This window comes from Chiloscyllium punctatum, chromosome 4, assembly GCF_047496795.1.
Source record: "Chiloscyllium punctatum isolate Juve2018m chromosome 4, sChiPun1.3, whole genome shotgun sequence".
In the NCBI taxonomy this organism is placed as follows: domain Eukaryota; kingdom Metazoa; phylum Chordata; class Chondrichthyes; order Orectolobiformes; family Hemiscylliidae; genus Chiloscyllium; species Chiloscyllium punctatum.
This window is the reverse complement of record NC_092742.1, coordinates 15,801,732-15,827,685: the sequence shown is the minus strand read 5'-3', so window position 1 is coordinate 15,827,685 and position 25,954 is coordinate 15,801,732. Positions and strand designations below refer to the sequence as shown.

Below are 25,954 nucleotides of genomic sequence, written 5' to 3'. Positions count from 1 at the left end.
AAATGTTTGTATCTTCTGCCTGATGGAAGAGGGTGGAAGAGAGTAACAAGGGGTGGGAGAGGTCTTTGATGATGTTGGCTGCTTTCCCAAGGCAGCAGGAAGTGTAGATGGAGTGAGTGGATGGAAGACTGGTTTTCATGATAGACTGACCTGCGTTCGAAACTCTCCGTAATTTCTTGCAGTCTTGGGCAGAAGGTCAAATGGTTATTAGACATGAGGCATACCTTGTGGGAAATATGAGAGGAAGGAGGTCAAGGAGGGACATGGGTATCAAGTGTAAATATTGGCCAGATGTTTGGTTTCCAAAAGTAAAATCAGCCGTTTGAGTTGTAATAAATATTCCTTATCCTAAGTGCCTTTTGATTTTGCACCAGATTCATGATGTGATAGGTAATGGCTTTTCTTATCAAATATTGCTCCGAACTACCATTTTCCATTACTCCTCATAGTTCGATTGAGTCTTGTATGTTGTTCCATTACAGTATATGGATGGACTATGTGGTCACATGGATTCTTTAAGACACCCATTAGTTATGTTTTCATGCAACAGTTCATAGAAACATAGAAACTAGAAGCAGGAGTAGGCCATTCAGTCCATCGAGCCTGCTCCACCATTCAATATGACCATGGTCGACCATTCATCTTAGTACCCTGTACCAACCTTCTCCCCATATCCTTTGATCCCTTTGGCTCTAAGAACTATATCTAACTCCTTGACAACATTCAATGTTTTTGGCTCAACTTGTTTCTGTGGCAGAAAATTCCACAGGATCACCACTCTCTGTGTGAAGACATTTCTCCACATCTCACTTCTAAATGGCCCACCCCATATCCTTAGAGAGTGAGCCCTGGTTTTCAACTTCCAGTCATTAGACAAACCCTTTCTGCGTTTATCATGATTAGTTCTGTTACAGTTTGATAAGTTTCTATGAGAAAGCTCATCATTCTTCTAAATTCCAGTGAATATAGTCCTAACCATTCCGATCTCTCTTCATATGTCAGTCCTACCATCCCAGGAAAAACTCTTTGTTGCACTCCCTCATCAGGTACAGAGACCAAAACTGCACATGCTACTACAGAGCCATAAGACCATATGACATAGGAATGGAAGTAAGGCCATTCGGCCCAGTGAGTCCACTCTGCCATTCAATCATGGCTGATGGGCATTTCAACACGACTTACCCCGCACTCTCCCCGTAGCCCTTAATTCCTTGCGAGATTAAGAATTTACCAATCTCTGCCTTGAAGACATTTAACGTCCCGGCCTCCACTGCACTCTGTGGCAATGAATTCCACAGGCCCACCACTTCCTGGCTGAAGAAATGTCTCTCATTTCTGTTTTAAATTGACCCCCTCGAATTCTAAGTCTGTGCCCACGGGTCCTAATATTCCCACCTGCCGGAAACAAATTCCCAGCGTCCACCCTTTCTAAGCCATGCATTATCTTGCAAGTTTCTATTAGATGTCCCCATAACCTTCTAAACTCGAATAAATACTATCCCAGGATCCTCAGCTGTACATCGTATGTTAGGCCTATCATTCCACGGATCACCGGTGTGAATCTCCGCTGGACACGCTCCGGTAGCATTATGTCCTTCCTAAGGTGTGGGACCCAGAATTGGTCACAGTATTCTAAATGGGACCCCACCAGAGCTTTATGAATTCTCATTAGCACATCGCTGCTTTTACATTCCAACCCTCTTGAAATACATGACAATATTACATTTGCTTTCTTAACCACAGACTCAACCTGCAAGTTAACCTTTAGAGAATCCTGGACTAGCACTCCCAGATCCCTTTGTACTTTGGCTTTATGAATTTTCTCACCATTTAGAAAGTAGTCCATGCCTGTATTCTTAATTCTAAAGTGCAAGACCTCGCGTTTGCTCACATTGAATTTCATCAGCCATACCTGGACCACTCACCTAAACTGTCTAAATCTTTATGCAGCCTCCCCACCTCCTCAGAACTGTTAGCCTAACTTTGTACTGCTGAATTGCTGAATTGTTAACCCAGAGTCCCAGATAATGTTCTGGGGACCTGGGTTTGAATCCCATCATGGCAGAGGGTGGAATTTGGACTCAATAAATACCTGGAATTAAGAGTCTAATGATGACCACTTAAGGAAGGAATCTGCCATCCTTACCTGGTCTGGCCTAATGCGATTCTTGACCACATTTGCAATGTGATTGACTCTTAATTGCCCTCTGGGAGAGTTTAGGAGAGTGGTCCAGGAAATGGCTGATGAACTTCAATGTGAGCAAATGCGAGGTCTTACACTTTGGAAAAAAGAATACAGATTCTAGATTAGAGTGGTGCTGGAAAAGCACAGCAGTTCAGGCAGCATCCATGGAGCAGGGAAATCGATGTTTCAGGCAAAAGCCCTTTATCATTCCTGATGAAGGGCTTTTGCCCGAAATGTCGATTTCCCTGCTACTTGGATGCTGGCTGACCTGCTGCGCTTTTCCAGCACTACTCTAATCTAGAATCTGGTTTCCAGCATCTGCAGTCCTTGTTTTTACCTAATTGAGGATACATTCTAAACGGTAAGAAAATTCCTAAAGCCAAAGTACAAAGGGATCTGGGAGTGCTAGTCCAGGATTCTCTAAAGGTTAACTTGCAGGTTGAGTCCGTGGTTAAGAAAGCAAATGTAATGTTGTCATTTATTTCAAGAGGGTTGGAACATAAAAGCAGCGATGTGCTAATGAGACTTCATAAAGCTCTGGTGGGCAATTAGGGATGGGCAATAAATGCTGCCGAGCCAGCAATGACCTCATCCTGTGAATGAATAAAGGAAAACAAAAGGTATAGTCTCACCAGGGCTCTGTACAATGGCAAAATTACAAAATCCCCGTGCCTTCACAGGCATACACCATACCTTCATAAAATACTTTTAAGGTGCAATAATTAAAAAGTGACATGGAATTTGTGAGTGTAGCATGCTTTTTCACATCATGTTTAACTGGTGTGCAACATCTTTCTTAATATGGCTTTTGTTTCTGCTCCAACGAAAACCAAATACTGCATGTATTAGCTTTGCTAGAAACTGAGTTGGGCAAGTGATTTGTGGTTACTGAGACTTGCTCAGGAGATCAGCATCTTCACTTTTACTGTGATACTGTTAAGCAAAATTTGGACGTGGATGGCAAATGTCGCAATGCACGGTAAGTCAGCAGTAAGGTGGGCCATAGTAAAACCATTTTCCCGAGTAATAGGGCGTCAGTTTTAAATGTGCTTGCTTATGACATTGATATATTAATGCTGCATGCATTTTTTTTCCAAACATTGTGATTAGTTGCTTTTATTGACACCACTGCCAGCTCCTTAACTAACCTCTGCTATTGTTCTGCTTCTTTATTTTTTTGCTCACAAAGTTGAGTTAATCAAGGCAAACATGCAAGGTAGAAAATTGTATTTCATTCTCAATGACTTGAAGTTGCTCTGTGTAATGGCTTGTGCTGATTACTGCACTCTTTTAAAGCACTGATTCATATTTTTGTTTTAAATATTTTGACCTTCCATTGCAATCCTGAAACCTTGTTTCGTCCTTTCAATTGAGAGACATTGCTCTGAGATATTGACCATTCAAAGTCATTGCCCTACTAACACTCCATTCCAATTCTGCCGTCACTCTCAACTTTGAATGCCTTGCACAGTATTTGGGGCTGAAACTGTGGTGACTGTTCTTTTACTGTTCTAGAACAGGGCTGGTAATGTTCAGAGGCAAATCACTGTTCGTGCAAAGTGAGGATGACTGTATTCGTAGTGAGAGAAAGTGAGGACTGCAGATGCTGGAGGTCAGAGTCGCAAAGTATGGCACTGGAAAAGCACAGCAGGTCAGGCAGCATCCGAGGAGCAGGAGAATCAACATTTCGGGCATAAGCCTCATGAAGGCCTCCTAGTGACGGGCTTATGCCTGAAATGTTGATTCTCCTGCTCCTCGGATGCTGCCTGATCTGCTGTGCTTTTCCAGTGCCGCACTTTTCGATTCTGTATCCATAATGAACCAACCAATATTATTTTACGCCATTTGAATATAGGTCCAGATCTCTCTCAACTAATGCTATATGTTTGTTTTTCACCTTTTTTGCTAATTGATAACAAATTGATGGATAATGGGGAGCAAGCAGGAAAGTGGAATTGAGGTCAAGATGAGGTCAGCCATGAGTGTGTAAATTAGTAGAGCAGGCTTGAGGTGCTGAATGGCCTCCCCTCCTGCTTCAAGTTCTGATATGATTCATCGCCACATTCCAGCAAATCACCAATGATCTTTCATCCCCTGGGTCATTAAGAAACCATCTGTCTTAAAAAATATTTAGAGATTTTGCATCCACTGCATTTTGAGGAAGGGAATTCCAAAGACTCTCAACCCTCTGACAGAAAAAATGTTTCCTCATCTCTGTTTTAAATAGTCAGAAGTCATACAACATCGGTTTATAGTCCAACAGGTTTATTTAAAATCACAAGCTTCGGGGCATCCTTCATCTGGCGATGAAGGAGCAGCGCTTTGAAAGCTTACGGTTTCAAATAAACCTGTTGGACTATAATTTGGTGTTGTGTGACTTCTGACTTTGTTCATCACAATCCAACACCAGTATCTCCACATTTCTTTTACATGGGCACCATCTGATTCTTAATCTATTAACTCTATTTCTAGATCCTCCCACAAGGGAAAACATGCTTTTGACACACATCCGGTCAAGTCCTCTCAGAATTTTTTTATATTTCAATTCAGTTACATTCTAAAAATTTGTGTTCTCACATCAGTATCGAGGAAGACTTATTGGAGCTGCAGTGTGACCTGAGTTGAGTCCTGATAGACTTCATCCCTAAGTTGGAAAAGAATTGGTTAGTGAGATAGTTGACGTAATTTTCCAAAATTCCCTGGATTTTGGGAAAGTTCCAATGGAAAATAGAGAATGTAACTCCTTTATTCAAAAAGGAAGGAGACAGAATGTTGGAATCTTTTGGCTGGTAAGCCTAATATCTGTTATTGGGAAGATCTTAGAAGATGCTGGTTTTATTGGAGATGTTATGAATTCAAAGCAAACAGGTACACGGTTGTGAAAGGGAAATCATGCTGAGCCAATTTAGGGAGTTATTTGTCAAAGTCAAAAGTACTGTGTATAAACATGGCTGTGTTCTGCTTGGATTTCCAGAAGGCATTTCATCAAGTACTGCATCAAAGCTTATTGTGGAAACTTCAACTCCTATTGTAGGGGTAAACATTTTGGTGTGCATAGAAGATTAAAGTGGCTAACAGGAAGCAGAGAGTAGTCTTAAATGTGTCATTTTCTGGTTTGCAAGCTGTAACAAGTGCTGTGTTGCAGGGATCGGGACTGGGGACTCAAAATTTTGTAATTTTTATTAATAACTTTGATGAAGGGACACAAAAAGGACTGGAAAGTAATTTGTTGAAGAGAAAAGCTACAAAGGAATATAGAATAGATGGCTGAAGTGAATGGGCAATCTTTCGAATTATGTGGGAAAATGTGGAATTGTTCACTTTTGTAAGAAGAATAAAAAGGAAGTGTGTTATCTAAATGGTGAGAAACTGCAGAGCTCTGACATGCAGAGGGATCTGGGCATCTGGTATATGAATCACAAAGGTTAGAGCGCAGGCACAGCAACTAATTAGAATAGCTTTTAGAATATTGTCATTCATTGCAAGGGTAATTGAAGGAAGGTTATGCTTCAGGATTTCTGATTTGTATATTTGTAAGTTCTATCCAGTTTGATGGCTCTCAGATGGCTGTTCATTCCATTGTGAAATCTGCAGACTCCACAGTATTGCTTGGAGGGTATTAGTGAGACTGCATACTGTCTACTGTGATATGTGACCGATATTGGCTTCCATACTAGAGTTCAAAGGTAGAAGACAGAGGGTGGTGGTGGAGGTTGTTTTTCAGACTGGAGGCCTGTGACCAGTGCCACAAGGATTGGTGCTGGGTCCTCTACATTTCATCATTTACATAAATGATTTGGATGCGAGCATAAGAGGTACAGTTAGTAAGTTTGCAGATGACACCAAAATTGGAGGTGTAGTGGACAGCAAAGAAGGTTACATCAGATTACAACAGGATCTTGATCAGATGGGCCAATGGGCTGAGAAGTGGCAGATGGAGTTTAATTCAGGTACCTGCAAGGTGCTGCATTTTGGGAAAACAAATCTTAGCAGGACTTATACACTTAATGGTAAGATCCTAGGGTGTGTTGCTGAACAAAGAGACCTTGGAGTGCAGGTTCATAGCTCCTTAAAAGTGGGGTCATAGGTAGATAGGATAGTGAAGAAGGCGTTTGGTATGCTTTCCTTCATTGGTCAGAGTATTGAGTACAGGGGTTGGGAGGTCATGTTATGGCTGTACAGGACATTGGTTAGGCCACTTTTGGCATATTGCATACAATTCTGGTCTCTTTTCTATCAGAAAGATGTTGTGAAACTTGAAAGGGTTCAGAAAAGATCTACAAGGATGTTGCCAGGGTTAGAAGATTTGAGCTATAGGGAGAGACTGAACAGACTGGGGCTGTTTTCCCTGGAGCGTCAGAGATTGAGGATGACCTTATAGAGGTTTACAAAATTATGAGGGGCATGGATAGGATAAATAGACAAAGTCTTTTCCCTGGGGTGGGGGAGTCCAGAACTAGAGGACATAGATTTGGGTTGAGAGGGGAAAGATATAAAAGAGACCTAAGGGGCAACTTTTTCACACAGAGGGTGGTACGTGTATGGAATGACTTGCCAGAGGAAGTGGTAGAGGCTGGTACAATTGCAACATTTAAGAGGCATTTGGATGGGTACATGAATAGGAAGGGTTTGGAGGGATATGGGTCAGGTGCTGGCAGGTGGGACTAGATTGGGTTGGGATATCTGGTCAGCATGGATGGGTTGGACCGAAGGGTCTATTTCCATGCTGTACATCTCTATGACTCTAGATGTTTCTGTCTAATGATACAGGGTTGCCTGTTTAAGACAGAGTTCAGGAGAATTGTTTTATCTCATATGGCGGTGAGTCTTTGGGACTATTGTCCTTGAAAGACCAAGTCCTTGTATATTTGTAGAGCAGACGTAGGTAGGTTCTTGATAAGGGAAGGGGGTGAAAAGTTAATGGGAATACGTGGAATAATAGGATCAGCAGTGAATGGTGGAAAAGACTCAAGGGCCCACTCCTGTGTCTGATTTGTATGTTTGTAAGTTCTACCCAGTTGATGGGCTCTCAGATGGCTGTTCACTCCATTGTGTATAATGAAGACTCCACAGTGTTGCTTGGAGGATCAGGCAGCTGGCAATAAAGGAAATTTGTGTGCTCTCTTCAGCATCGCAACTTAACCTCCACGTGCTCCCAACTGAGTCTCTCGATGCCAAAGCTACTGTCCCATCCTGTATTTTAGTTTCCACCTGGCAGCAGTTTTGACAATGAATCTGGGAATATTTGCTTCTGGATTTTTCTCAAAGGCCGGCGCATGCAGCAAATGGAACAACTGAAGTGGCTGAAGTCACACAGTGAAATGTTAGTAATGATCACAGGTGGAAAATCATTTTCCTGCTGTTTTCCCAACTCTGTTCATTCCATTTGTTTGAAGTACATTTAGGCTTTCACTTAAATGGCAGACAAAGGGAATTTTTTTGAATGTGATCATATTGAACAGAACTATTTCAATTTCCGTTATCTGCAACATGCCAAAACCTGATCGTTTTTGTAAACGTGTCCTGCATTATTTTGCTCTGTGTAAGTATAGGAGGTGTCCTATGTCCCCTCCCATCTTCTGCTGAATACATTGACTCTTACTGGCTTTTGGTTCCATGATTGTCAGAAAATCTTTGGAATATGAACTAAGTGGGACCATTCTTCTGTGTTCTATGGACTGGATTTTGCATCAATGGTAAGGCTAACATTTATTGCAGTTTATAATTCCTCTTGAGAAGGTGATGGTGACCTGATCTCTAGAAAGGTTGCAACTGATGTGGTGAAAGTATTTCCACAGCAAAAAGTTCCAGGCGTTGGCCCAGTCACAATGAAAGAGCGATGTTATATTTCCCAGTCAGGCTGGTGAATGACTTAGAGGGGAACTTGTAGGTGATGATCCCATGCATCTTCTGCCCTTGTCCTTCCAGGACGTAGAACGCTGTTGTTTGAAAAGGTGATGCTGAAGGAGCTTTAGTGAGTTGCTGCATTATAGCTTGGACACAGTTATTGCGACAGTGCATCAGTGATGGAGGGAATTAAAGTGATGGATGGGTTGCTTTGTCCTAGATGATTTTCAGTCTCCTCATGGCTCATCCGTCCAAATGGAGCATGCTTCATCATAATCATGGCATGTGTCTTATTGATACTGCTTATGTTATAGAAAAGATTTACTCACTGCAGATGTCCCAGCCTCTCCCCTGCCATTGTAGCCATTGTATTAAAGTATCCTGTCCAGTTATATGTCTGCTCATGGTAAGTCCCAGAAAATTGTTGGTGTGGGACTTGTCACACATGGGATTCAACAGCAATTCTGAAAGAAATAAAGTGAAAGTACTTGCATTTGTATACAGCCTTTCAGGATGTTCCAAAATAATTTAATATTCGTGAAGTACTTGTGGGGTTCCATCATTATTGAACCACAGCATTCAATTTGTGCAAAGCAACTTACACACACAGCCATGTGAAAATGACCAGATAAACCTTTTCGTGATGTCTTTTTAGCAGTACATATTATCTAGGACATCGGGGCCCTTGCCTGCTCTTCTTTGCCGGCCTCTGGTTGACCATCAGCTGTGACGCCCTAATGAAAAAGGACTGGGGTCGTCCCTCATCAACTGCACAAGGACTTGGTGAGACCATACCGGATTTATTGTTTGCAGTTTAGGGCTCTTTTTTCTGAGGAGAGATCTTCTGATCATAGACAGAGCATTTACCAGACTGATTCCTGGGCTGACAGAACTGATGTGTGAAAGGAGACTGGTTTGATTAGGAGTCACTCGAGTTTGGAAGAATGAGGGGGAGAAACTTATAGAAATCTTTAAAATTCCAGCAGGACGAGACAAGGGAAATCTAGAAAGGATGTACCTGATAACTGAGGATTCAGAACCAGGGCCTACAGTCTAAGAGTATGGGGCAGTCCACTTAGGTCCGAGATGAGGAGAAATGTCTTCACCGAGAGAGTGGTGAGCCCGTGGAATTCTCATCCACAGAAAACAGTTGAGGACAAAACATTGAATGTTTTCAAGTAGGAATTAGATTTGGTTCTTAGGGTTAAAGGGACCAAAGGGCAAGGGGAGAATGTGGGAAAAAGAGGGCTGAGTTGGACAATTAACCATGATGATATTGAATAACAGGCTCATGGGACTGATTGGTCTCCACATGCTCCTACCTTCTATGTTTCCCTCATCAATAAGAAAAGCCTGTTGGCTCTCCATGGGGAGACAGGCTCAGCCAGATATTTACGGTGGGAAACAGGTAGCCCACCTCTCCTTATAAAGCCCAGGATCCCGTGTCCAGCTTTTCAATGGCCTCCTCCACTTGCCTGAGTGCCTTCAACGATGGCCGAGAGGATGTGGAGCAAGAGAAGTTCTGTTAGGAGTTGCTGTGTGTAATTTAAATGCACCAGCTGGCAGACTGGGGAATGGAGAATTCAGGCTGCAGATGTAGAGGGGAAGTGCCAGCCACGCACTGTTTGACTCACCCAAGTTTAAATATTGATGGTTCAGGCAGGAATAGCAGGAGCTGAGCTTCAAAGGACCAGTGACTCACTGGTGAAGAAAATAGGGCGAACGTCATTGAGAGACTTGTGAGTCTCTCTGTGTCTCTGCTGCTATACAGCCTGCTCAGTCAGCACTAGACCAACAATAATAAAGTGCTTTGAGGTTCCTATGCATCCATCTCATAGAACACAGCTACAGGAGTAGGCCATTCAGCCTATAAAGCCTGTTCTGCTTCAATGGGATCATGGCTGATTTGTGCCCTCACTCCATATACCTCCTTTTGGCCTTATACCTTAATACCTTACGGTCTTCCAAGTTCATTAGCTGCTGTTTTAGTGTGTTGGTAGGTTTGTGGGCTCCCATGATGCCAAGGGATCTGAGTAGTCTGGCAGTCATTTCTGAAATGTCTTTGATGTAGGGAGAGTGGCTAGGGTTTCTGGACGCTTGTTTGGGTCTTTTGCTGAGAAATCAGCGGACTGTGTTCATTGGATACCTGTTCTTTTTGAATACACTGTGTAGGTGATTTTCCTCTGCTCTTTGTAGTTCCTCTGTGCTACAGTGTGTAGTGGCTCATTGAAATAATGTTCCAATGCAGCCCCATTTGTGGGTGATGGGATGATTGCTTCTGTAGTTCGGTATTTGGTCTGTATGTGTTGTTTTCCTGGAGATGCTGATTTGAAGTTCCCCATTGGCTGTTCGTTCTACTGTGACATCTAGGAACGGCAGTTTGTTGTTGTTTTCCTCCTCTTTAGTGAATTTTATGCCAGTAAGGGTATTATTGATGGTCTTGAAGGTTTTACCTAATTTGTTTCATTTAGTATGACAAAGGTGTCATCCAAGCAGTGGATCCAAAGCTTGGGTTGGATGGTTGGCAGAGCTGTTTGTTCAAGTCTCTGCATTACTGCCTCTGCTAAGAACCCTGATATCAGAGATCCCATGGGTGTTCCCTTGGTTTGTCTGGAGGTTTTGTTTTTGAACATGAAGTGAGTGATAAGGCAAAGGTCCACTAGCTTGATGATGTTGTCTTTGCTGATGAAGTTGGAGGTGTCTGGTTGTATGTGTTTTTGGTTCTTCTAATAGTCAGTGTTTCCCTGGCCAGGTTGATGGATGTAAACAGAGCTGTTACATCAAAGAAGACCATTCTTTCATCCTCTTCTATCTTGGTGTCTTTGAAAGTCTTCAGGAATTCTTGGATGGAGTGCATGGAGGGGCGTGAATGTTTTAGTCTTTGGTGTTGTTCCTTGGCCTTATTTATTTCTCCAGATTTCTGACATTTTTTTTAGCAGGGCTGTGAAAGACTACTTAGCACTGGAAAGACTAAAAAAAAAGTCAAAATATTGTTATCCTACTGAGAATCATAGAGTCATAGAGATGTATAACATGGAATCAGACCCTTCGGTCCAACCTGTCCATGCCAACCAGATATCCCAACCCAATCTAGTCCCACCTGTCAGCACCCAGCCCATATCCCTCCAAACCCTTCCTATTCATATACCTATCCAAATGCCTCTTAAATGTTGCAATTGTACCAGCCTCCACCACTTCCTCTGGCAGCTCATTCCATACACGTACCACCCTCTGCATGAAAACATTGCCCCTTAGGTCTCTTTTATATCTTTCCCCTCTCACCCTAAACCTATGCTCTCTACTTCTGGATTCTCCCACCCCAGGGAAGAGACTTTGTCTCTTTACCCTATCCATGCCCCTCGTGATTTTATAAACCTCTATAAGGTCACCCGTCAGCCTCCGACGATCCAGGGAAAACAGCCCCAGCCTATTCAACCCCTCCAGATAGCTCAAATCCTCCAACCCTAGCAACATCCTTGTAAATCCTTTCTGAACCCTTTCAAGTTTCACAACATCTTTCCGATAGGAAATATTCCAACATTGCTGAAAATGTGTTACTGGAAAAGCGCAGCAGGTCAGGCAGCATCCAAGGAACAGGAGAATCGACGTTTCGGGCATAAGCCGTTTCCTAACTAATGTCCTGGACAGCCGCAACATGACCTCCCAACTCCTGTACTCAGTACTCTGACCAATAAAGGAAAGCATACCAAACGCCTTCCTCACTGTACTATCTACCTGCGACTCCACTTTCAAGGAGCTATGAACCTGCATTCCTAGATCTCTTTGTTCAGCAACACTCCCTAGGACCTTACCATTAAGTGTATAAGTCCTGCTAAGATTTGCTTTTCCAAAATGCAGCACCTCGCAGGTACCTGAATTAAACTCCATCTGCTACTTCTCAGCCCATTGGCCCATCTGGTCCTGTTGTAATCTGAGGTAACCTTCTTTGCTGTCCACTACACCTCCAATTTTGGTGTCATCTGCAAACTTACTAACTGTACCTCTTATGCTCGCATCCAAATCATTGTGGGCGGCACGGTGGCACAGTGGTTAGCACTGCTGCCTCACAGCGCCAGAGACCCAGGTTCACTTCCCGCCTCAGGCGACTGACTGTGTGGAGTTTGTACATTCTCCCTGTGTCTGCGTGGGTTTCCTCCCACAATCCACAAATGTGCAGGTTAAGTGAATTGGCCATGCTAAATTGCCCATAGTGTTAGGTGAAGGGGTAAGTGTAGGGGAATGGGTCTGGGTGGGTTGCGCATCGGTGTGGACTTGTTGGGCTGAAGGGCCTGTTTCCACACTGTAAGTAATCTAATCTAAATATAAATGACAAGAAATAGAGGGCCCAGCACCAATCCTTGTGGCACTCCACTGGTCACAGGCCTCCAGTCTGAGAAACCACCCTCTGTCTCCTACCTTTGAGCCAGTTCTGTATCCAAATGGTTAGTTCTCCCTGTATTCCATGAGATCTAACCTTGGCTAATCAGTCTCCTATGGGGAACCTTGTCAAACGCTTTACTGAAGTCCATATAGATCACATCTATTGCTCTGCCCTTATCAATCTTCTTTGTTACTTCTTCGAAAAGCTCAATCAAGTTTGTGAGACATGTTTCCCACACACAAAGCCATGTTGACTATCGTGAATCAGTCCTTGTCTTTCGAAATACATGAACATTCTGTCCCTCAGGATTCCCTCCAACATCTTGCCCACCACCGAGGTCAGGCTCACCGGTCTATAGTTCCCTGGCTTGTCTTTACCGTCCTTCTTAAACAGTGGCACCACGTTTGCCAACCTCCAGTCTTCTGGCACCTCACCTGTGACTATCGATGATACAAATATTTCAGCAAGAGGCCCAGCAGTCACTTCTCTAGCTTCTCACAGAGTTCTCGGGTACATCTGATTTATCCACCTTTAACCGTTTCAAGGCATCCAGCACTTCCTCCTCTGTAATCTGGACATTTTGCAAGATGTCACCATCTATTTCCCTACAGTCTATATCTTCCATATCCTTTTCCACAGTAAGCACTCATGCAAAACATTCATTTAGTATCTCCCCCATTTTCTGTGGCTCCACACAAAGGCCGCCTTGCTGATCTTTGAGGGGCCCTATTCTCTCCCTAGTTACCCTTTTGTCCTTAATATATTTGTAAAACTCCTTTGGATGCTCCTTAATTGTATTTGCCAACGCTATCTCATGTCCTCATTTGCCAAACAGCTGCCAAACACGGATTCAAACCCATATCCCCAAATTATCCACCCAGGATTCTGAATCATAGACTCTGTGTCATTATCACTACGCCGCTATCAAAATCAGAGAATGAAATATGCAATCCTGTATCACTTCACATATTGACAGGTGGTCCCAACGTGCCTAATGTTCAAAGAGGTATATTTTCTAGGTTCTTTTCCTGGAACCAAAGAAGTGCTGGAAATCCGTCGATGCTGTCTGACCTGCTTTGATTTCCATCATTTTTCATTTTTAGTCTATTTTCGTGTGTAGTCAATCACTTTGTGGCTGAGGCTACAATAAAGCTCAGGTAAAGTGGCCTGAATCCCATCAGACCTTGAGCTGATCTTTCAGAGAGTGACGATTGGCTGTGGTTTAACCTGAGGGCTAATCTCAGGCAGGTGGAAAGGTTGAGAAGAAGATGGTAACCTTCATGGTAACCTCAGCCAGTTTGAGAATTCAACTCACAATGTTGGTATCACTCTGCATTGCAAATCAGCTAATTGGCTCCCTTTAATAATGCGATGCAGCATGGTAAATAAGTAGACAATCTGTCTTTTTATTGCAATGTTAATTGAGGAATAAATATTGACCATGATGCTAATGAGAAATCCCGTGGTTTATTTAAAATAATTTGGGATCCTTTATGTCTGCCTAGCAAGGCAGATGGAACGTCCATTTTAAAATCTCAATGGTGTGCCTGACAGTGAAGCACTCCCTCAGTGCTGAGGGACCGACAGATTACATTGCCAGAGCCTTTCAGGTCAGACCTGTGACACAACTAAGATCAGCAAGTCTGTATCTGAGGGGCAGGCCATCAACTCACAAGCTAACTGTGACTGTGCACACCCCCAAACAATTCAGCACACATTTTCTGGGTTCCAGTTGTGTGATCGTCTGTGCAGATGCAATTGGGTGAGGCAAGAAAGCTGAAGGAGGACAGAAGAAGTCAGATCCCAAGTCAGAACCTCCCTCCTCCCCAACACCAGCCCAAATTGACGCAGTATTTAACCTGCCTATGAGGTGCGTATGAGGTGCCCTGTTGTCTGAGCTATCAATTCACTGAGTGCAATGAACTGATGCATGATATAATAGTTCTCCAAGAACGTTGTGACCAAGCTGCTTGGATCAAGAGTCAGCACTCCTGTTTTCCATCTGTATGTGAGATGAAGGTTAATTGAGGTTAGCTGAGGTGTTTGTTCCAAGCAAAGACTGATACAGTATCAACCAAGCTCCAGAATCAAATAAATTGCTCAATGATTGAAAGCATGTCAGCCCAGAGGCCCAGTAGTTCTGTGAAGGGAAGATAATGATGCAAAACATGATAATGAAGTCTTTTTTGTTTTTCTGCAATCAATCCTGTAGAGTTCTTTGTGAGGTCCCATGGGTTAGGAAGCAAAGGGCCTGGTAAATGTGTCAGTGTTGATTGTTAAAGATATATTGATACCACAAGTAGCATGTATAACAGAAAAGCCTCACACCAGAGAGTACAATGTAGATTCTAACCACGTCTTGATGGTGCAAATTTCATCTCTTCTTAATTAGCAAAAATCATGAAGTGCAATTTCTCCCTTTGCAGATTGGCATGCCTTACGTGACAAGTGGCCTGGGTCTTTCAGTTTTGGACAGTCTCAGAATGAATTTCTGGGCTGTAGATGGTAACCTAACCTGAACCAAGGCAGTGACTAATTAACTAACTTCAGATTTGTTGAATTTATAAGAGTTGGGAGGTCATGTTGCGGCTGTACAGAGCATCGGCTAGGCCACTTTTGGAATATTGTGTGCGATTCTGGTCTCCCTGCTGCAGGAAGGGCGTTGTCAAACTGGAAAGGGTTCAGAAAAGATTTATGAGATTGTTGCCAGAGTTGGAGAGTTTAAGCGATAGGGAGACGCTGAATAGACTGTTTTCCCCAGAGTGATGGAGGCTGAGGGGGTGACCTTATAAAGGTTTAATAAATTATGAGGGGTATGGAAGAGGTCTTTTCCGCAGGATGAGGAGAACAAAACTAGAAGGCATAGATTTAAGGTGAGAGGCGAAAGATTTAGAAGAGACCTGAGGGATAACTTTTTCACACAAAGGGGTGGTGTGTGTATGGAATGAGCTGCCAGAGGAAGCGGTGGAGGTTGGTACAATTACAACATTTAAAAGGAATCTGGATGGTATATGGATTGGAAGGGTTTAGAAGAATATGAGCCAAGTGCTGGAAAAGTGACTAGATATATGTAGGATATCTGGTCGGCATGGATTAATTGGATCTAAGGGTCTGGTTCCCTGTTGTACTCTCTATGACTCAAAGAAATGAATAATCCATTTGACCTATCTAGCCTACTGTGGTATTCAATGCAATCATGGCTGACTTCATCATGACCTCAACTCCACTTTGCCCTGTGCCCACATACCCCACCCCCATTGAATAACATTTGCCCCCATTGTAAATCCAGAATCTATCAAACTCTGTCTTGCATACATATTGAATGACCAGCCTCTAATAATCTCTGTGGAAGGAAATTCCGAATATTAACCACCCTCTGTGAGAAGATATTACTCTCCAACTCTGTCTTAAATGGGAGATTCCTTCTTCTGAAACTGCATGCTCCCTCGCTCCAGACTCCCCAAAACTGCATGCTCCCTCGCTCCAGACTCCCACAAAAGGAGAAACATCATCTCCCGTCTATAAGACCAACCCTCACTCTTTTAAATACCAAATGCCCAACTTGCTCAGCCTACGCTCATAACACAACCCATTCATTCCAACACTCCTCTAGCAAGCCTTTGAAAGAACTGCTTTCAATGTAAGTACATCCTTCCTTAAATGAGGAGAATAAAACAGCTTCAATGTGGACAGTATGCAGGACCCACGCAGAGAATAAGTAAAATTAAGATCCAAGTTTGCAATAATTATTTTAAAATAAAATCACTGTTTTAAGTCCTTCAACAACATAATCCCTCATAAACATAAGCACGTGTGTTGTAGCTTCACATCAACCATTTCATAACCACTTGGAGCCCGCATTCAAACTATGAACTGACTGGCAGCCCATTGTGCTAATGATTGGTCATTGACACATTCAGTTGTATCATGGCACCGTGCGATGTGGAGAGTTTTATTTTCCCCTCCAACTCTACTTTGATTTAATCCCTATCCTCGCTTTCACTTTTTTGATCACCCAGCATTGCCCTTGTTGAGAAGGGTGCTGCTTGTCACTGGCCACTCTGGTGTTTCCTTTCTTCCTGGTGGTGGAATATAAATAAAGGTTTCTGCATTCATTCCTTACTGTGTCTCACACGTGCACACAAATGACATAGGTGCTGGAGAAAAATAAACACTACCACTGAGAAGATTCTAATCTCCTTTTTTTAATTGTATAATCCCCACACTACCACAATATAAGTGGGAATTAGAAAAAGAAGGGTATAATTGTATCATAACAGCCCTCAGGCTAATGTCAACAGACAGGGTGATTATTTCATTTTTATTCCAAACTGTTAAAGGGCAGGAGATTTAAATGCCTTCATGGTTTGGCAGCTTCAATGAACTTGAAAGTTTTCTTGGCAGTTCCTTTGACAGCTTGATAATTCCAATGAGCTTAATTATTCAAATAAATTCATTCACTTTCCTCCAGACACCTATGACGCTTTTTGACAGCTCACCTTTCTCTCTGAAGTGTTCGGTAGGTTTTCTTCATGAATTCTGTGCCTCTTAAGCAGGCATTGACAGACATTGAGTGCAGATAAGGAACAATCTCATCGACATGTACACTCAAAGGGAATGAGTGACCTGAACCACCTCTGATTAGACAACTCATGTGAGAAATAGGAAGAGTCAGAAATGGATGAGATGAACAAGCTAATAGAGCAATCATGCTTTAAATATCCAGCCAATTATTAACCTGATGTTCTCCAGACTTTGTGGGCAAAATGCAATCCAGTTCAGCGACACATTTGTTGGCAGCTACAGTGCACCATTCATTACACAAGATGCACCTTCAATGTCATTTATGTTTGGTTCTGCTTTTTTTTTTAATGCTTGCAGTGCTTAATTCTTTCAACTCTTCTTCATCCAAGCTTATTTGCCACTTTTTAAGTCATGCAGCAAATCATCAACATGTTTCCCACTCTCCAGCCCACATTCCTTCAAAGGTGCCAGAGGCGAACTGTCTGGTAAACCTACACTATCAAAGAACTGAAGAGGCCGGAAATCAGAAATTGCTGGAGAAGCTCAGCAAGTCTGGAAGCGTCTGTGGAGAGAAAGCAGAGTGATCTGCTATTCTTGATTGTCTCCCAGCAGCGTTAAATCCAGTCCTCCGAAAAATGATTGCTTAACTGATTAAGGAAGCCAGCTGCAGATTTTTTTTTGGTGACATTTTAGCTTGAGGCCATAGTCATTTGTCAAATTTTTTTTAACCCAGTACCAACGTGTCTTGTTTTTAAAACATGGAACTGTAATTGCAAGCAAAGCATGGAATTCAATAGCGATTGAATGGCTAATATTCTGAGCCTGTACCCATCGCACTCTGAAATATGTAGATTCTTGTCACAAGTTGTTATACAGACTGTAAAGGGTCCCCTGCAAGAATTCAGAATGTGGATCAACCCTAGCAGATCCCAGCCAGACTGACTTATTGAGTATTGGAGTTGGGACTACTTCCTGCAGCTCTCCAGGGCACATTTCGTGAGGCCACATTTGGAGTACCACGTGCAGTTCTGATCGCCCTATTATAGAAAGGGGAGTATTAAGCTTGGAAGAGTGCAACAAAGATTTACTAGGATACTACCTGGACTGGAAGGTTTGAGATCTAAGGAGAAGGTGGATAGGCTGAGACCTTTTCCTTGGAACATCGGAGACTGAGGGACTGACCTTCAAGAGATCTATAAAATTATGAGAGGCATAGAAAAGGTAGATAGCCAACAGCTTTTTCCCATGGCAGGGGAGTCTAAAACAAGCATGCATAGGTTTAAGGTGAGGAGAGAGATACAAAAGGGTTCAGAGAGGCAATTTGTTTCACACAGAGGGTGGTGAGTGTCTGGAACAGGCTGCCAGAGGTAGTGGTAGAAGTGCATGTAATTTTGTCATTTAAGAAACATTTGGACAGACACAAGGATGGGATGGAGATGGAGGGATATGGACCAAACGCAGGCAAATGGGACTAGACTAATTGTGATAACTGGACAGTATGGACAGGTTGGGCCAAAGGGCCTGTTTTCATGCTGTAGACCTCCATGAATCTATGATTCTGTTCAGATTCAGAAATGAGATTATTTGTTTTCCCAGTTGACTTTATTTTGAAGAACTACTTTCCATAAAGGAAGCTCAGAGAGAGTACAGGCCAACACTGATTGGAGTTTAGAAGAATAAAAGGTGAAAGGTATGAGATCCTAGGGGACTTGATTGGGTGGAATGTGTTCCTTGATAGAGTGGAATATGTTCCTTGATCGAGTGGAAGATGTTCCTTGATAGAGTAGAAGGTGTTTCTTCTTGTGAGGGAGACTAGAGCTAGAGGGCACAGTTTAAAAATAAGGGGCTATTCTCTTTCAGATGGAGATGAGGGTAAATCCTTCCTGTCGGGGTTTTCTTTAGGGATGGGCAATAAATGCTGGCCTTGTCAATGACAGCCACACCCTGTAAATGACTGTATATTTATTTGAAAATAATTGACATTAGTGTAAACATGATGGGTTGTGTGGACTTTTTCTTATTCATGGGATGAAGGTGTTGCAGGCTGGGTCAGTATCTATTACCCGTCCTGAATTATCCAGAGAGCAGTTAAGAGTCAACTACATTACTATGGGCCTGGAGTCACAGGTTGGCCAGACCAGGAAAGGATGGCAGATTTCCTTCCCTAAAGGACATTAGTGAACCAGATGTGTTTTTCATCCAACAATCAACTCATGGCTGTCATTAGACTCTTAATTCCAAATTTTTATTGAATTAAAATTCCACCACCTGCTTTGGGATTTGAACCTGGCTCCTCAAGCCCATATCCAATTCCATTTTAAAATTATTTATGAAATCAGCCAACACCACCTTTTATAGAAAGATATTCCAAATGTAGTATTTCAGTCAGAGTCATAAGGTGGAGGGCAATTAGATTTCCACTTCCATAAGTCCGAAAATCTTCAGGAGAGAAGGGGCAATAAAATGGGAATCTGATTATCGAATCACTATTTTGTTGCAACAATGGCTTACGTCTCTTTTACATTAATTTGTGAGAGCTCTGAAAGAAAGGTTTACTCTGAAATGCAGTTTCCATTTGTCTAGTAAATTAACCTCAACACACAAAAATGTGTCACCATAAAACTCATTGTCCTGTTGACATATACTGTTTACAATGTGCTTATATTTTTCAAAGCAGGAGATTTTTTTAAAGAAGTCCTTGGAGGGAATGTTTTTCACGACCTAACTTGGTTGGGTTTGTAGCAGCATGTATAATTGCGTGTGTGTGCTTTGAGATTCATTTGATTTGTTCCCAGGAAGTGGGCCTCACTGAATAAAAGAAACTGAAAGAACTGCGGATGCTGTAAATCGGAAACAAAAACAGAAATTGCTGGAAAAGCTCAGCAGGCTCTGGCAGCATCTGTGGAGAGAAATCAGAGTTAACGTTTCAGTGCCCCTTCCTCAGAACTGGGCCTCACAGGTTGGGTCAGCGTGGATTGCCTATACTCGAACTGCCCTTGTGGAAGTGGTGGAGAGCTGTCTTCATGAACCACTGCAGAGTGCCACAAGCCTTGTTTAACACAAACTGTCCATTTCTCTATTGTTTCCTCTCTTGATAACTGTTTTCTTGTTTTTGATTCTCCCCCCCCCACCCCCCAAGGTCCCAGCACAACCTGCCAAGAAGACTCATGCATGAACTATGGGATCTGTATCCAACAGTGGGAGGGGTACACATGTGACTGCTCCATGACTTCATACAGTGGCAGTCAGTGCAATGACCGTAAGTAAATGGTTTCTCTTCATAGTTCCTCCTTTGCTGTCTGAGCTCATTGTGCCTTTATGAAATGCTTTCTCAGTGGTTCGTTATAACAGGTTGGGGGTAGAAGCAGCAGGCTAACTCTGAGGTCTTGGATGTGCTTGGTAGCTGAAGATAGAAAGTGAGAGGGTTTTCTGACATGGTTTTTGGTTTTCTGGTGATTTGACGGTAGATTGTGCATTGTCAGACATTAATATTGTCACTGTTTTCTGACTGAATCGGTCTTCAAGTTGTCCACTAAGCAGTCTTACCTCAACACAATGAGTAACCAAAAGAAATCATAGTTCTCTGATTGGAGTGGATATTTCTTGGATTTTACAGCTAAATTTCTATCTGAGGAAGTTAGAAAGGGTGAGGTACAACGCAGCCTGTGATTTTCCTGATATAAAGGGCTTGGAAATATCCATCAGATCCTGCCACCTTTGCATAAGTGAAATGCTTCCACAGCATCTTAGCAAAACAACTTTGGGAAATGGGCAGCCTCTGCTCTTCTACTCGGCTTGATTGGAATCTGAAATCAGACAGAAAGCGTCTGTGTTTTAATCTAAGGTTTGGAGGAAGGAAGCACTCGTGAAACTTGAATCTATTTTTCTGCTTTGGAGCGTTGATGGACTTAGAACCCAAATAAAGATTGCATTATGCACACAGGCCCTCTGGGGCAGCCAGTCCCTTCTCGTGATTATCAATCAGAAGGAGGCAGTAGTGAAAATCCCAATTGTCACCCTTGTGCGGAAATGGTAACTTGGTCTTCACTCAAAAGTTAATGTATCCAATACAGTACTGGGGCTGGGGAGGGTTTGGGTGCTAGTTACAGCCTGTTCTGCTTTGACTATTGTTCACAAATGACTAGGTTTGGGTCCAGATTTGAGCTCTCAGTCCATTCACACTCTGAATGCTTCCTCCTCAAGGCTGGCCCAGATAACTTGTGCATATTTTCTCAGTACCACCTGTAATATGGAGGTGTGATCAGTTTGGATTCCTCAAACTTTCACCTGGGAGTTTGCAATGGTTGGGAGAACAGGTGGATATTCACAATGCCCACCCTGTGTTGCCTTGATTATTTTAATGTTGCATATTTAACAAAATATGTTGGACAATATTATTCATTATGGCCTAAGCATACAAGGATTTTACTTCAGCTGTTGAGAAAAGAGGAAGAATTGAGTCCTTCGCAGGTAGGTCTTGTTCATGTTCCTCCATTGCAAGTGTTACTCATGTCAAGATGAGATGCATTTTATGTTCAGAGCTGCTGAAGAGAAGTGTTGCATCATTGCGAATGTGTTTCACTAAAGTTGGTCTGGTTGAATTTTTGCATTGGAGATGGCTTAAGGACTCCATCAGCTGGAAGATCTTCACACAGTTTTATACAGCTCTGTCTGATAATGACTACCACAGGATGGTAACAAAGATTGGAATGTGTAAGTTTGTTCTGTACATCAGCCTCATCATGGTCACTGCCGAAGAGAATGGAATGGGATTCTGTGTGGGCTAAGATTGCATAGATAGGCTTGGAATTCCCCTTGGACCTCTCTCAAAGTATTTTGCGACAAATTCATCTGTCTGTTGCTTATCAAAGGGATTTATTAAAGTAAGAAATATGTGTCTTTCTTACTGTACAGCATGATTTCCACTTTATTGTTTCTGTCCCATGCAAGATGTCTTCAATTACACCCCCATATTATGTGGTGGTGATGTTTATACTGCTCAACCTGGATAAAATGTGCATGGTGATATCAATATGGGAGAGATGTTGTTGTTCCTGTTTACCATTCTTTGAGAAAGGTGAAGGATGTCTTGGCTAATGTAGAGTGTCTCAATGATGTCAAAAGGTGTTCTCTGAGGCATGCAGGCCAATGAGGAAAGGGGATGTGTCCATAGCTACAGGTGTAGTTTTCTCAATGTGTGAGTACACTGTCTATAAAGTAAGTTCTGCTATAACATGGTAGTTCTGTTCTCAAGCAACCCCGTGTTATAAGAAAATTGTAGCACCATTTAGACTAATGGGGTCAGAATTGCATTATAACCAATACACACTTTAAAGGTTTGTGCTTTAGAAACAGTGTCCCCAATTTGTCAATCATGCTTTAGCGAATTTGCCTTAACAAACGCATGTTATAAAAGAACAATTTGGACTGCATGAATTGGCATAAGCCAATGCAAAATCTCATGCAAACACATTCACTCAATCACTTCTTCTTTTGTTATCCTCTTTGAGAGGTGGATCAAAAGTCAATCGATGGCTCGCAACCAAACCTTTACGATTTTCCGTCATGAGATGTCACAGGGCCTTCCAAGACACGTAGTTCTACTCCCATGAACTGCAAGTCAGCCACTACCGTCTTGTTCGGCCTGGTTTTCACAATTTGTCAGGCCCAGCTATGGCCTCATCTTAAATAGTATCTCTGCCCCATTGCAATGCTAACCCTTGAGAGTTGCCCATTAGCGTGGCGTTTCCTCTTGTCAGTGTTCAGGCTAAGGCTCTTGACTTGGCGCAGAGTTAATTCAGCACTTCTCTGCTTTTGCCCATGGGTAATTAGTAACCATCCCTGGCCTGAGACATTTCCCAGCCTAATTATCGAATCCGATGTGACAAGCCTAGCTTGTCCTTCCTGGATCTTCCAGCAGGTGGTATGATGTTCGGGTGCTAAATCCTGGTCTTTGACAGTGAATGATGGGAGGACAAGTGAAGAGAGATGAAGAAAATCAACAGGGTCATTCTACACTTTGCCTCTGGTGAGCATTGATCAGGAATAGCACTTGATCAGAGGGTTGGGTGACAGTTTCTGTGATGACAGTGATGAACAAAATATAAATGGACAAGGAGGAATTTAGAGAATGGAAGAAGACAAAACAAACTTTGCTTCAGCAAAATGTTAAATCTGCTCCAACTCCCATTTCTGTTTTTAACATGAGTTACAGGGAAGAAAATCAGACTTGCACTATGATATCTGTATTCATAAAAACTTGCTTTATGTTCTAGATGTCTATGAATTAACAGAAGAAAGGGAAGCTTTCTGTTTGCTGGTGTTAGAGAATGTGTTCAGTGAGATGCAGCAATGACAGTCCAATGGGTAAGGGGAATGTTCCAGAAGCATCTTGTTCTTTGGTTTACTGGAAGATCTTTTCACACAGTGATAGTGACCCTATCTCTCTGAGCCAGAGACTTGGGTTCAAGTCCCACCTGCTCCAGTGGTATGTAATAATATCCCTGAGCAGGTGGACTAGCAAATATTTACACCTGAGTGAAAATGTTGGTGGAGTGATTGGAAAGAGAGAGAAATTGAGCTGTTCCTGTCTCTAGGATCTCCAACAACCTGTGACTTTCGTCCTGTCTGTTAGGAAAGCACGTGGACCCATTTCAGCCCCTCTCCATGGTAACACATTGGAGATCTGGAGTTCTGGGTGGGGAGGTGACTTTTAAAGGAGACTCCCCATTACTCCACACCTCTAGCTTTCTCTGTACCAGCAAAACGTGGTGCTAATGCTCCCACTGCTTCACAGAGTACCTCCAGCCATGGTCAATGTAGCAGTCTGTGTCTGACAAAAAAGCAATGAATTGTGCAGTTCTTGGTAGTTGGCTTGCATGAAGTAATCTCCCTGAAGTCTATACCCAGAAACTAACAAAGGGGAAAAGGAGATAGGAAGGATTTTGTAACATACTGCTTGCCTGGTGTTCTGATGGAATACGCTGCTGAAAGTGGAAGCAGCTAGAATTCCCATTGCTAGTCACCAGCACTAAAACAGTCTGTGTTCATTTATGTATCTATCCTGTGCCAAATACTTATCAGATTTGTGTATGAAAGCTTCAGCAAGAAAAAGATTAAATCGTATTTCCAACACAATGACAGCTAACTTCCTGGAACAGCTAAAATGCTCTTTAAAATTCCACAAGGGAAGAGATGTGGGGAGGCAAGAGAAAAACAAAATGACTCACAAAGTGCAAAGAGAAGTTATGAGTGTTGCTGTAATTGTCTAGTGTACTGTCAAAGTGTGAGGTGGTGCACTTTGGGAGGATAAACACACCAAGTATGCTAGGACCATGATTGTAATAACTGTGCACTTAAAAATATTAATGAATGAGAAGCATTACTGGGAATGGTGATAAACTGAAAAACTTGACAAACATACTAGTCGGCATGGACAAGTTGGACCAAAGTGTCTGTTTCCATGCTGTACATCTCTTATGACTCTAGGACTCTAAGTGAGCAATAGGACCCTGGGGAATACAGAGGATCAGAGGGACTTTGATGTGGGTGTCTACAGATTCTTAAAGGCAGTGGGAAAGCTGTATCAAGTGGACAAGATGATGTATGGGATACTTGCCTTTATTAATCAAAATATTGAATACAAGAACAAGGGAGTTGTGGTGATAAGGTATATAATATTAGTCTTGTCTTAGTTTTTATATTATCAACTGCTGGAGACTGAGTGTAGCTTTTCATATTGTTGTTATATTCAAGCAACACAAGGGGAGATCTGCCTCAGTTATTGGAACGAATCTTCCATGGCACTTGAAATACCATAGCAGAGAAGACAACAGACCTAGTGCTGGAAAACGGGGTTAGAATAGATTGATGACTGATGACAGGCATGGGCACGATGGGCCAAATAGCCTTTATTGGGCTATAAAAAAATCCACGATTCTCTCTATGATTATCATTATACTGTTAGCATTTAATTATATACATTTGAATTTTCCTTTATTGACTACAAATAGACTAATGTCCATAGGTTAATGCGGTAGGGTGTCCTTCACCCATTCCAGGACGTAAACAGTTAATTTTTCCCTAGATACGGCTGTCACCTCTTTATCAGCATCTGTCCTACACTGTTTCCTCCCAAGGCTGTCTTTATTTATTTTTCTTCACACTGTCTCTTGTTTATACAAGTATCTACAGATATCCTACTGGCAGAAGCCTCTAAGTTGTTTTAGTGCGGCAATATCATTTATCCCTTCAGCTTAAAATCTAGATATTCCCCCTGTCAGTTAGTTTGGGCATAACTGGAGTACTTGCATGGAAGGATGTGATTGCATTGGAGGAGATTCACCAGGATGGTGCCCAGCTAAAACAGTTGGGTGGGCTGGAGGTGTTCCCCTGAAAGCAGAGAGGGCTGAGGTTATAGGGGGTGGGGAGGGGGCAGGGGGATCAGACAGACAGAAATGTCTTCCCTTAGCAGAAGGGTCAATAACCAGGGGCACATCTATAAGATAAGGAGCACAAGATGTAGAGGGGATTTGAGGAAAATTATTTTTACCGAGATGGTGTATGATCCTGAACTCACTGCCTATAAGAATGGAAGAGACAGGAACCATCATGTAGTTTAAGTAATATGGGGAAGAGCACTTAAAATGCTATAACATAGAAGGCTACAGTCCAAGTGCTGGAAGACGGGATTAAAATAGATAAATGTTCGATGACAGGCATGGGCCGAATAGCATTTATTGAGCTGTAAGATCTCTACAATTCTCTCTCTGACTCAATGACCCAAGACCTATAGCTATAATGTGTTCCCCCATGAGGTGTTGGATCCTCAAAGTGTTCCTCTTCCACCCACAGGGTAAATTGTAAGTAAAGTCGGAGAGTAAGAAGGGGGTAAGCTGTATAACTCTGCATTGCTTCATTTTCTGACTGAGTAACATCACATCATGTGTCTTGTTGGAACGCCATGAGAAGCCTCGAGTTTCACTTTGTCTCTCCTCCTTGTGCCTGACGCACTCACG

The 25,954-nt window shown here is 42.5% G+C and overlaps 1 protein-coding gene across 31 annotated transcripts in view; it reads left to right on the top strand.

The window, feature by feature from the left end:
• The window catches only part of nrxn3a (neurexin 3a), a 2,037,428-nt gene that overhangs the window by 967,292 nt on the left and 1,044,182 nt on the right, over positions 1 to 25,954 (top strand). For all 31 annotated transcript variants that reach the window (XR_011960408.1, XR_011960407.1, XR_011960406.1 and 28 more), the window contains one exon: positions 20,077 to 20,196. Coding sequence is in view for 27 of the 31 variants with exons in the window: in XM_072568150.1 (XP_072424251.1) it covers positions 20,077 to 20,196 (120 nt within the window). In the remaining 4 variants the exon portion in view is untranslated. The remainder of the gene's footprint in view (positions 1 to 20,076; positions 20,197 to 25,954) is intronic.